At 40.9% G+C, this 13,575-nt stretch overlaps 1 protein-coding gene across 1 annotated transcript in view; it reads left to right on the forward strand.

Annotated features, from left to right (window-relative positions):
* LOC106916672 (neuronal migration protein doublecortin) overlaps nucleotides 1-13,575 on the forward strand; it is a 27,436-nt gene continuing 13,861 nt past the window's right edge. Inside the window, exons 1-3 of the mRNA XM_014985114.2 lie at nucleotides 1-234; nucleotides 5,402-5,817; nucleotides 9,435-9,775. Coding sequence (XP_014840600.2) covers nucleotides 5,454-5,817; nucleotides 9,435-9,775 — 705 coding nt within the window. The 5' untranslated portion in view covers nucleotides 1-234; nucleotides 5,402-5,453. The remainder of the gene's footprint in view (nucleotides 235-5,401; nucleotides 5,818-9,434; nucleotides 9,776-13,575) is intronic.

The following is a 13,575-nucleotide window of genomic DNA, read 5'->3' on the forward strand; positions in this document are numbered from 1 at the left end:
CCTTTATTTCCACGGTGGGCGGCACCGCAGCTCTTTAGGACCCAGTGGCTGCTCCGGAGAGGCAGGCAGTGGGGCTCGGCTCAGACTGAAGCAGACAAAGGCAAAGCGGAGAGACGGCGTGCCGCTATCCTGCTGCATCGACTCGCAACACCCTCACATCCAGCTCCCCTCCCTCTCACACACACTCACACACACACACACACCCTTCCTTCCTTCACTCCAGCTGCGACGCAGGTGAGTCCGCCACCGGCTACTGGGGATTATGATGCTCTGATTTATTGAATGAGAAAACGTTAAATGGGGATGTTTTTTTTATTTATTTTTTTTACTTTGACTGGGACAAGTTGAGGTGTCATTGCAGCGGAGTGTGTTTGGAGTAGGTGACTTTCGGCTTCGCCTCGGAGCAGGTGGATTTGAGTAGGTGTGCGCACACCCAGCCCCCTCTTCATCCAGCCGGCGAGAAACTCACATTTTTCAAAGCTGCGGTTCTCTGCCATGTGGCCGGGCTCATTCATCATACATGAGACCAGAAACTTTTCTCTTTATTCCCGCTTTGCGCTTAAAAATAATCTCAGTGGTGGATTAGTTTTGGAAATTAGTTTCTTTGGAGAAAAGCCAGTGGATTGTCTGGGTAAACGTGTGTGTGTGTGGGTGGGTGTGTGTGTGTGTGTGTGTGTGTGTGGTCAGTGGGTGTTGTGTGGGTGGTTCAGCCAGGAACACAGAACCAGCCAAAAATATCAATGACATTCTGCAGTGTTACTGCAGTGCTGATGAGGATGGCGAGTCTGGCTTTCATTTTGGTTAAAAAAAAAAAGGGGGGGGAGGGGACAGAGATTTATTTCACTTTATTAAACTGTGTAATTGAATTATTTGTCTTTTAATGGTGATCATGTAGTTTAAGATGAAGAAAATCAGATTTTTCTTTCCTCTGAGAGGAGGATGCACTGGGTGAACCTGAGCCGGCTGCAGCAGCAGTGATGGTGATGTCACTCTGAAGCCAGGCTCCCTCCTTCAGACAATGGCCTGTCCTGGTTGAGTCTCCTCTGGGGAAGGGTCACTGTTGGCCCTGCCTATTAGTGCAGCAGATGGCCCCGAAACCTGGCCTTTGTCAGCTGAGGAGCATCCCCTTCCCCAGAGGTCCCACCCCTGTCACAGCGGTCCTGTCATAAAAGACGCTAGTCAGCAAGTCAGCCATGTGGTTAGCATGACTGGAGCGACCCTGCCACATGGTGACTGCATTTGTTCTTCTGAAAGTCCGAGGAGTGCTGAGGTGTTAAACGGAGACGGATTACAGTCAGAGCCGGCAAAAGATTATTTAGGACCCTGAGCAGAATTTGACATGGAGCCCCCTGTTGCACCGCATGTGGTTTTTGTGAATTGCTTTTCTAACATCTAACATTTGGTTTGGTATTGTTCAGAATTTAAACCAAAAAATTATTTGCCAATTTACTCATGTTTTTCAAATCTTCAATATTTTAAAGTAGATTGAAAGATAAAATTTTTTGAAAATTCAGTTTTTTTAATTTTATTTTTTATTTTAAATCTTCCATCAGTTTTAAAATTCTTTGTAAGATCTTTCTGAGGTAGAGATGATCAAATGTAATCCAGATTCCTTTAATAAAAATGGTAAACTGGCCCTTTAATTTAGAACAGAATTAAATGCTGTGATCATAAAACTATATTTTCTCACAGGGCACCAATTCCCCATCAATCGCACAGAAGAATGAAATTGACAAATGACTTTTCTTTGTAACAAACTCAAAAATGTTTCAAAATTATAAGCATGAAAAAAGCCAATTTAAGAGGATTATAGGTTTTGAAACATAAGGTTTCGTCTCGACAAATATCACTACAAAATTGAAGTTTTACAGTTTTCAGTGGATGAACTCACAGGCTCGCAGGGCCCCCTGCTGGCCTGGAGGCCCCAAGTTGCAGCATTTCTTCAATCTTTTGTCAGCTTTGGTTATGTTTAATACATCTTTGATTTAGTATTTGTCAACAACAAATTAAGAAGATTTAGAAAAGAACAAATGAGTAAAAAAATTTTTCCAAAAAATAAAAAAAAGTGTGATAATTTTTAGAATAGTGAAGACACGTTTGTGTTTTAATAATTTTGTGTGAAAAACTGCAGAAGGAACATGGACTAAAGCTTTACAATGTTTGATGTTTAGTTTTGACTTGCTCATCTGGTAAAACTCAACTCTGAAACAAACGGGAACCTAAAAAGAAAAAAAAAAACATTTTAAATCTTTGGTCTTTCTTCAAAATACAGATCTATTCACATGCAAAACTGAGCGTTTGGTGTTTTGGTTCACCGAAGACAACATGCTAAAGTTAACGAAAGCCAGTTTTTTGACTTCATATTGCTTCCTGTCAGGTTCTGTTGGGTCATAATGACCTGTAAGAGATACATGAGAGATTGTATTTCTAAAGTTAATCCCGGCTTAAAGGTTTTAAAAAGAAAAATAAACAGAAGCAGATGAAATCGTTGATGCGCATCGTTCATCTTTGCGCAGCCAACTTCCTCCTTCATGTGGTGGTAAGAGGGGGGCTGTGGGTGTTCATGGGTGTGCACCATTGTTTGATCATATAAACATGTGAATTCAAAAAAGAAGAAGTTACTTTTTTTGTTAGGAAATCTCTCACATTTAGAGATTTTGTTTTAGAAAGGCTTCCCCTGGCTGCTGCACAGGGGGATTATTGTTTTACTGCTTTAACAGGTGTTACAGGTTCTTAAGAGAGTTAGTTCTGGCTTTTTATGACTCGGATCATGTAGCATAATGTTGCAAAGAAAAATCTTTTAATGCCACAGTTTGTGCTCTTAAATATTTGATACAGCTTGGAGATTCCAGGTGTGTGTGTGTGTGTGTGCGTGGGTGTGCGCGCGCACGTGTGTATGCTGAGCCGTAACTGATATGCAACATCCATCTAAGTGGGTATCTTAAAAGGAGGCACACTGAATTGGTGATCATATCTTGTTAAAATCACATTTTAGCAGTTTAGAAACCCTCAAAAGAAGTAATTTCTGGATTTTGTTCTCTGAACATCCTTTTTTTGTGCGTGTTTATTATAAGTCTGATGGCGATGGGGTTTTAATTCCCGTTGAAATTTTTAGCAGATTTGAGCAGTGAGAGACGGGTTGGGATGTCCTGGTCCTTGTTGATCGGTTTCAGGTGTTTCCCTGCTTGTCCACGCTTGATTTAAAGGGTTCTGCAGAAATGTGTGCACACAGTGGAGCCAATCTAAGCATCAGACAGGACGGGCTCTCATCACGTCAATCGATGCTTGTTCTACCAGCCAGAAGGAAGCATGACCACTCTGATCATTGACTGATGTGTACAGGGTTTGTTTGCCAGCAGGATCTAAAGGATTATAGTTTCAAATAAAAATTATGGTCTAAATAATGAAAATCTGTGACTCTGCAGAGTATGCTTATTAGGTGGGAGATTGCACCTTGCTGTTTATATTTTGATGTTTCTTGTTAGTTTTTGGTGTGATGAGCTTGAATTGCTGTCATTGAAGGAGAGACAATAATTCAGTTATTTACTGCATCTAAAACATGTAAAACACAGAACCTTAAGATATGTAACACCATCATGTGGGGGTGAAAAATGAACCAGCCTGCTGTAACTTGGCCATCCTCACAGAATCTATCTAGTACTGAATATTTTCTGGTCTTTTTGGAAAAAGCTGACACGGCAAACCGTAAAAGTAAAATACAGTTTTAAGCCACATGTGTAAAATTTGCTTTATGCTCATTTTACTTGGTTCAACTATAAAATCTTTCATTTTAATGTTTGTATGCCCTGTTAGAAAAGTTATATAAAACACAGGTGTAGTTGGCAAAAGCTCCACAGACAGGAGTTGAATAAAATGGATGACAACCTGTTATGATCTGTAAATGTTTTCACTGATTATTGTTTTCTTTTTTAATCATCCTTATCATAAGATCTTTGCTTGAGTGAGACATTTATTTGGATAAAGATGTTTGTCATTTAAGAGGCTTAATTATGTTTCATATTTATTGTTCTGGCATCAAACACTTGTATAAATCAGTGGTGTAATTCAGCCTGTGTTAAATTTCAATAAATGTACTTGCAGTATGATGTATCACATTTTACTGTCTTCTGTAAAAGTGTCAGCTCATTTGAAAATTAATGACAGCAATGAATCTGCAGGGGAGCTGAAGTTCATAAAAGGTTCCTTAACATTAAGTGTCAGGAAGAAAAAAAAAAACTTCTGGTTGTTTTTAACATTTTATGATTTAATAAATGTTTTCAGTTGATGAAAAGAACATGATGGCCAGTTTCAGCACCAAGACTTTTTCACCACAAAGTTAAGTTTGCAGATTAGACTTTGCTGAAACATGTGAGGCCTGAAGGTGATCAAAAAGCTCACAAAGCTGAAAATGCACCAGTCAGGATTTCGGAGCCCAATTCAGGACCACAGTGTTTGTATTTTTACATTTATTTATTCATTTTCTTCAGTTTAAGAGGTACAAGAAGATGTGAGCGAGACACAAATGTTTTTTTTTTCTATCCTTGCTGTTATTTATGGTTATCAATGATGTTGTGTTAGGGGTCCATTTTTTTTTTTCAAAACAATGGCAAAATGTTTAGAATTGACATTTAAAATAGTGTTTTTAGCACTTTATTTTAGGTCTCGGTGTGTTTTCCCTACTATGAAACACTTCTAAATCCAGGATGTTTCATAGAAGAGTTTGGGAGATCAAAAGGTTAAAATAAATCAACTTTGCTGTTCTCTGTTCAGCCTTCCTGTTATCAGCTGGAATCTCGCTCTCTTAACGGTCTGCAGGCATGAATTGATGTAATAGAAAATGGTTTCCTTTAAATGATTTGTCTTTTCGTTTCATTTTAAACACTGAAAAGCCTTCTTACCTCAGTATGAATGTTGACAGCATTGTTCCAGTTTGTAATCTGAATTATTTCCTCAGATTAATCTTTTTGTTTTGTTAGTTTGGTGTTAAAAGAACTAAAAAACATACTCTTCCACTGTGCCGCTATTTTTCTTAAGATGGCATTTTTGTCTTTCTTGAAGATTATGTCATAGAAGAATCTTTTTACTAGGAGTAATTTCAGAAATGCATGTCCATCCTTGTAACTTTTTATTAACTTCTTGCTGCCATCAAATGTAAGATGAAGCCACTAGAGTCATTTAAAGTTAATCATGCGAACAGGAAACGGTTCAACCACATGATCTTTTGAAGTGGTTCGGTTCAGTTACTAGCAGGACTTTCATTCTCGTACATGAAACCAATTTGCTCCTGCTTCAAGACTAATGATCTATACCAACCCTTTACAAATGCCCACAGTGATTAAGATACCAACAATATTCTATGAATGGATCTTATTGTGATAATTTGTTGTCTTCGGGTCTCCAGGACTGATTTCCCCCCCCTGAACATCACATCATCCACGACCACCGCCGCCATCATGGAGCTGGACTTCGGGCATTTTGACGAGAGAGACAAGGCGTCCCGCAACCCGCGGAGTGGGAGGATGAACGGACTGCCCAGCCCCACGCACAGCGCCCACTGCAGCTTCTACCGCACACGCACCCTGCAGGCTCTCACCAACGAGAAGAAGGCCAAGAAAGTGCGCTTCTACCGCAACGGGGACAGATACTTCAAGGGCATTGTGTACGCCGTGGCCAACGACCGGTTTCGCACCTTCGATTCTCTTCTGGCCGACCTTACGCGCTCCCTCTCTGACCACATCAATTTGCCGCAGGGGGTTCGTTTCATCTTCACCATTGATGGATTGCGCAAGATCGCGTCTCTGGACGAGCTGGAGGAAGGTATGTTTATTCTTAGCTTAACGCAATGAGAAATTTATATCGCTTTGTCTGTTTTGGTTGTAATTTGGTACCCAGCAGTTCTATTTTCAGAGGGATTTTTTTGATTTTTAGCTGATTTAATTGTGTAATTCACCGTAGTGTATGGGCATAACCATAGAAGAGGAATATGGGACAGGAAAGCTGGTGAGAGTTTACTGGAGCAAGGATGGAGCGACATACAGGGCAGAACTGAAAGAAAACCTGCTAAGGGCATGAAAGGCGTGAGAGAGGGCCGACAAAGGCTTTGTGTGTTAAAATGGACTAGTCAAAGCAAAGTCCAGAAGAATATCGAAATGGTGTGACCTGCTGTTCAGATATTATCTGAGTCTGAGCTATTTTGGAAAGAAAAGGGGCAAAAAAAATCCCCCAGATGTTTACTTTTTTAAAAACTTAGAACAAAATAACGCATCCATTTCTGCTTCATAAATATCCACTACAAGTTTGGTTTTTATACGACTTTCTAATACATTGAAACAACTTTAAATGCATTTCAAGCTCAATGCTTCTGCAAGGTGAGAAACCAAGAAATGTGTAGTGACGAATGTTAGTCGTGTTTTCCATCCGTTCTAAACTTTAAATTTACAGGCTTGCATTCTTGTGGTCTGTGACATCAGTTTGAATGTAGCCGCGTTGGTGACTCGCAGATTCTTTCACAATGAAACTGCTGACTGGAGCCTGACTGCTTTGCACATGAGCATAAACAAATACAACTTCAACGGCATCGGCTGCCGGACGCAGATTTGTCTCTGCTTCTTTTAACGTTTCTCTGTCTGGTCATGCAGAGCCTTGTGGCATATGATGATGATCAACACACCATTACCACTTTATCATCTGTTTAATTGAATTATGTTTTTTTTCCAAGAAGAAACTGATTTTATTTCTAATATGTTTTATACTTTACATCGTGTGACTTTTCTAAAAGTAGGAGCTGAATTTGGTTTAGTATATTCAAAATGAGGCGGTCGTGTTGAGCGGCTTACAGTTTGCTGCATGTGTGGCTCGTCTGCAGCGCGTCGGCTGGAGGGGCCATTTCATTGTGCTTCCTCTTTGTAGAATATAATTAATTACTCGGCCTCCTCTGCACAGAGTAATCTAGTTTTCTGCTCTTTGTCTTAGCTTGAGTTTCCCCACATATAATGTAATTGATTCCTAATTGATTCCTTCCTAATTGGTTTCCCTTTTTTCCTGTATCATTGTCCTACTGAAATATTTTTTTGCGTAAAGATACCAGATGGGACTGTAAGAAAAAAAAAGTTCCATCTGACCATTAAATGCTGCTTGCTTGAAATTTGTGTAATTAAACAAAGTGACTTATGTGCACTTCTGGATTTTTGTGTGGCGATGTTGTGATAAGAAATTTGTGAGCGTCTGTTTTTTACTTTGACCAGTTAGTCTTGGTTTTTATTCTTTAGAGCTGTAATAAAACATAAGAACAGCATTCAAATGATATTTTTGTAATTTACATTAGCAGCTCAGTTATTGCCACACAATGTGAGAGATTATTTAGAGAGGCAACATTATCATGGAGGGGACATTTTAGACTTGCTTTACCAGCTTTTACTGGCATTGTGTGCACTGGTAGCGTTTCTAAAACTGCATCCTGAGATCACTGATCCTTGGTTTAACTAAGATTTCAAATGGGCTGCTAATAAATCCAAATCCAAGATATTGCAAGACAAATTGAGAGCTCATAAAGGTAAAATAGAGAAACTTTGCTGTAATGCCTTTAGCCTTTCTGTTTTCCGCTGAAAGTCTTGATCTCTAGTGAACCACAGACATGATTTGACATAAAAAATAGTTTCCTTTCTGAATGCTTTTTAATATGTTCCCACTGATTCTGAAATGGCAAAGTCTTCATTCAGTAATGGCATTTTTAGTGAGTCTGAATATCTGCTGAGTGTTTGCATGAGACGATCTTTATCGCTCTGCTTGTTTTCTACGATGTATTTTTGCAACGCTGACTTGCTTTTATTTCTAGTGACAGATGAATGATTGGAAACATGTCTGTAACAGTGAGCAGCTGTTAGTTTAGGTTATTTGATATAATCAAGACTCCAAAAAGCTCCCATTCGTCTCACATTTCAGTGTCACTGCACTGAACTGGATCAAACTCAACAAAGAGATCATTCCAGTTTTGAAAGTGTGAATGCAGAAAGCAGGCTTTTATTTACATCCTGACCAGTTACTTGCTGTCTAGTCTGACTTGAGGTTTATATTTGGCTCCAAAAGTATTTCACATGCACAGCGAGGGCAGATGGGGCCCAAAAGAAGATTTTGCCAACTAAAACAAGCTTTTAGTAGCTGCTGCTGTGAATTGCAGGCGCAATTGAAATCTCAAACAAATCCTTTCTTCTGAACTTGTTCAAAACATGAAAGCTTGAAACCCAAGAAGTTATTTCAGTAATGTGCTTCAACATGATGAATATCGACTTCCGCAGTTTCTGTAAATGAAGTCCGAGCAGGAAGCGGGAAATTTTTTGTCGTGTTGCTGCACATCTGAATTTAGGTGAGCCAAATATGCATATGGAAAATTGATTATATTTCAAGCTGCTGAGGTATCAAGTACTGAACATTTGTTTAGATTTAGGTGGAGTCCCTTCCTATGAGGAAAGATGAAATAAAAGTGGTGCGGAGTTGTCAAAGCGTGACAAAAATGGAAACGAGTAGTAAAGCTGTGGGAGAGTTTCACATTGGCTCACCTACACAGCGTAGGGAAATGAATCCTTCATCTGATTAAAAAAATGCCATCATGTCGATTTATCTGAATAACCAAATTATATTAAATATAAACCTTTGCTCTTAAATTTTTTTTAAAGGAAAGCAGGAATTAAATTGTTTTGGGAATAAAACTTCCTGCTTTAAAAAAATAATTCATGAACAAACACAGTTTCTGTGGTATTCATTTGTAAATCCCTTAAAATAAATCCACACTGGGAATATTAGAAATATATTTAACCTTTTAACTCAACTACATCTATATAATGGTGGAATAAAAATCTAAAAGATTTGTTTTAGTGAAGTAGTCGGGCAATTTTCAATGCTTCTCCAGCAAGTCACATCGATGCACTACAGACAATTAGTATTGAAAGGTTCCTAGAAAATGAAAGCATAAATTTAAAAAAGTGACTAAAATTGAGAGTAAAGATCTTGTTTTTAAATAGTTTGCTTGGAGCTTACAGATTAAGATTTTGCTACTGGAAAAGATTTTTAAAAGGCTTTTTACTAATTTTTTATTTGGGTGTTCATATATAACATTCTTACTGAGTAAGAATGTTTTTAGGAAGGAATTAGGACTATTGCCTTAAAAGTTGATGCACCAGTATGAGTTTTGTGATGACAAATCATAAAACTCCTATTGGTGCCTCCTTATTGCTATGAAATCAGAATAGAAATCAACATAGAGGACTGAAAAAGGAAACCCTGATTTACTGCAAAAAAAAAATGGTTTCTTTAAAATTAAATGGATGCAGATTTATTAAATTATGTAATTCCTCCTGGATGGCTCATTGGCTTCTCAGGTGTCAAATAGCTGAGCAAGCCTCAATACACTAACCCAATATTCTCCTTTCCCTCGCCAGGCGAAAGCTACGTTTGCGCATCCGAGAACTTCTACAAGAAAGTCGATTACACAAAGAACGTCAATCCCAACTGGTCTGTGAACGTCAAGGCCTCCGCCAGCCAGAAGAACATGCAGTCCCTGGCTGCCAAGGCCGCCGGCGATCCCAGAGAGGGCAAAGACTTTGTCCGGCCGAAGCTGGTCACGGTGATGCGCAGCGGCGTGAAACCCCGCAAGGCCGTGCGCGTCCTCCTCAACAAGAAGACCGCGCACTCCTTCGAGCAGGTGCTGACCGACATCACGGAGGCCATCAAGCTTGAAAGCGGAGTGGTCAAGAGGATCTACACGCTGGATGGCAAGCAGGTGCGTCACGCCTTCAGCAGGGGCTGCTTGCTTATTCAGAGAAATGGTTTGCATCGTGCTCTTTTCCCTGCAAATCTGAGCTGATTGGGAAGCGAGATTAAAGTCGGGGGGGGGGGGAGAAACTGCCACCTCCTAAAATTCAAATGCGAGAATCTGCAGAGGCGTTCGTCGCTGATGAGGAATGGAGCTGCTATGGTGGAGTATGTAAACAAAGGGAAATGTGTGGTCAGAGCTGGGGACAGTTTACCTTTCATTCACCTGCGTTCAGCCAGGCACAGACAGGCGTAGAGATTAAAGGGCTCCATAGGACGGGCAGACTGTTTGCTCATAACCTCGGTCAATATTGACCCGGTGACTACATGAGAATGCAGAGTGGCTATGAGAGCAACCTTTGTGAGCTTTACATCCCATTGTCTGCAGTTTTTGTTCTGACTTTTGGTTTCTAGCCGTTTCCTCTCCTGTCTTGTGGTTCAGGACATCATCAGGTCTTTTGTTCTGGTTTCATTTTAGGCCATCTGTCATTGAAGGTCCTGGGGTGTTCTGTCATCTTCCCACAGCAGCAGCGTACAAAAGACCAACCCTTTCATTGTTGTCTCAGCATATTGTCCCCACTGTCCCTTTATACGTGTGCATGGAAATGCACATGCTGACCTACTGAAAGGAAGTAAGGAGAGCGGGTCTGGGCCAACATTTTGTAGTTAAAGGGTCTTGCATAAAAAGTCCTGTGAACTTTTTAACATTTTGTCACATCACAGCCATGAGCCGCACTGTTTTACTGGGAGTTTAAGTAATAGATCAGCACAAAGTGTTTCATTCCTCTGTTTGTGTTCAAAAGCCGCTCAACTGGAAACAATATTTCACTGGTGTGTAGTTTAATAAAACCAACCTTGGAGAACAAGCGAAAAGGTTTGGGGGGAAAAGTTCTGAGAAGCTTTGAATATCCCACAGATCCGCTTAACGAACGATCACTAAAGTGACAAAGCTGGTGAGAGTTGATGGGAAAGCAACTACAGTGAAATGCAGGACAGCACTGAGGCTGCAGAAGACTTCAGGCATTCAAAGATGGAAACGGATGCTTTACATTATCAGGTTAAGCTAAAAGTTAAAATGTGTCGTTTGATTAATCAGAAGCATGAGAATAATTTACATTTTTCTAAAAGGAAAACGAAGTCTGTTCTGGTTTTGAATAAAATATGAAAAATATTGGCATGCACAGGAAGTGCACAGCTTCTGAATGTTTTTATGTTTTGATGCGATTGTGAGGCTGAGATAGCTACACCCTTACTGAACAATAATAACAGTTTCTTATGTAGCATTTAATCTGCTGAATGTTTATTGGCTTGAAGTTGCCAGAAACAAAATGCGGATCAGATTTTCCCACCAGTTTTAACCAGATCTGGCTGAAGGTTGTGAATTAGCAGAATGCAATAAATGTATTTATTTCACAGTTTTACATTAAATCTTTGTTTTAGGACTAACTAGCTTAATCAAATGTTCTCCAATCTGCTGTGAATTTCTACAAATGAGCCGAGACGGAGATGAGGTGGATGTGAACATCTGCTGCTCTGATGCAGCTACACGATCTTCTGCAGCTTTACTTTAGGTTGGATCACGTTTTGGTTGCTGCTCTGCTGTCCTTTTTCCTCCTTCCTTTTGAATTAAAGCCAGAAACACGTGTTCAGGAGCAGGGGAGGCGTTGTGAAATGATAGATGGGAGGGATTTGATTTTAATGCTCTCTCCCAGGGGTGCAGTCTGGCTGCATGAGGCCTTGCAGTGGCTTTCTTTGGAGATTCTAATTACTTCCTGTCATCGGATGGTAATTCCTGGTCATGCATTTTTGATAATGTGATGCCACTTTGAATTAAGCATATTGATTATGATGTCACGTTATTGGCGTCCGTCAGAATCGCTCCCAGTCGATGTTTGGTTTGACTTCAGGATTCGTCGGGTGCAGAAATGAAGGAATGTTGTGCCGGTTTTCGCAGCGCCTTTTGTCTGCAGAGCCACACTGCAGCTGCTGTGTGGTGAAGGTGATATGGTGGAGAGCTCGAATTGATGCAGTGCTCACCCCTCCCTAACTCTGCGCCGATCCTCCTCTTTTTTTTTTTTTTTTTTTTCCTCCCCTCCGTTTGGTTGCTAGGAGACCACATCCCAGGCACAAAGAGAGCCCAGCTGGTGTGGACCGGTCTGTCGGATCCCACATCCTGCAGCGGGTGGGAGAGCTTCATCGCCATCAATGCGAGTCTTTGGCGTTTTAAAAGAAAGAAGGAGGAAAAACGTGTGTCATGTTTACCTGCATACATTCCATCAGTTGAGGCTTGAATTTGTGATGCAAGCACTGAAGGGTTTTTATTTTCTTTTTTAAAGTGTCCAAGAATGCACTTCTACTTGCATTCCTGCGATGGCGACTCATCATGAATGGCGTTCCTCTTTTTCCTTGTGTTGTGTGGACTCCGCTGACTGCCAGCCCTCCTTTCTCTGCCAGAGTTGAGGACAAAATCACTGCCATTTTCCTCTCAAATGTCGGTGCTTCTTTGCTCAATCAACTCAATAGAGGGAAGGGTGGGGCCGCTAGATTCAGGGAGCAATTTGGGATCATTTTATTTTCACTGATGGGGCATAATTACTCAGGCTCTTTAAAAAAAAAAAAAGAAAAGTGTAAAAATCTGCTCCTCCTGCAGCTAAAGGCCACCTATTAAATTGCAGGGAGCCATTTTATATTCATTCCTCATCAATGAATGCATCTGGAGTGATACGAAAATGGGAACAACGTGAAAGAAAGTGGGAAACAAAATGCTCCAGTAGATTTAAACTCTAATCATTTCAAACCAGGTTTAGAAGTTGAGCTTTTTAGTAAGAAAAAGCAGAATTTGAGAAGTGTCATGTAAGCACAAACTCTGTCAGACAATAAAGGATTTGCAAAATTTCAGTGTTGATTAGATTGGTGCAAAAAATTTTTTTTTTAGTAGCTGCAGATTCTTTCGGGGCTTTTAGTGTCTTAAATGCATCCATTAACAGACGAGAAAAGCCATCTTTCCCCCCTGTTATCAGGGCTCTCGCAGTCTGCCTGCCTCTCACTGTGCTGTGGAAGCGGTTGTCATGGCAATGAGCTTCCCCGTGATGGATTCAGCTTGTGACAATGGCTGTGATACGCTGAGTGGGCTCTTTACATAGTCTTACCTGCCCTGCCCCCCTTAATCTGTCAGGAGCCCGCTACCTCCACGTCTTACTCACTCGCCCACCCACGAACGAACAGAGGCGACGTGGAAAGAGACGGGTGTGGTTCCCCCCCGCTGGAGTCCTGAAGCTTTCCCCACGCAGGCCTGTCCAGCAGCTCTGATTTCCTCCATGAACATCAACAAGCGAGCATGACCTGGAGCGAAGAGGAAGAGGAGGAAGCTCGATTTAATAAAGCTGAGGCCACATCAGTCAGCCAAATGGCTGCTTCCCTGGGGCTGGGGCGGGGTGGCCTGTAACCAGCATCGGGCACCAGCTGTGCACCATGACTGTGCAGATAACTCGCCTCCCTGTAAGTGGCTCATCTGTGCTCCAAATGCATCTGGAACAAACCTACTGAAATGCTGTGCTGCTGCTTGGGGGTCAAGTAGAGGGCAGAGATCTGGTCCAGATTAATCTCATCAGCGGTTTCCATCAAAAGATGTCAATCAGAATGTGTTCAGTTGTCCCCTACTTTGATTTTGATAAACTGGATTGACAAAAGAGCTGGTGCTGTCTGTAAAGTCCTGAAAATGACAAAAGATGTCTGGAAGAATATTCAACTCTGCATGTTTTGTTTTGG

Source organism: Poecilia mexicana, unplaced genomic scaffold, assembly GCF_051168715.1.
Source record: "Poecilia mexicana isolate PSO_F unplaced genomic scaffold, ASM5116871v1 scaffold_14, whole genome shotgun sequence".
NCBI classification, from domain to species: Eukaryota; Metazoa; Chordata; class Actinopteri; order Cyprinodontiformes; family Poeciliidae; genus Poecilia; species Poecilia mexicana.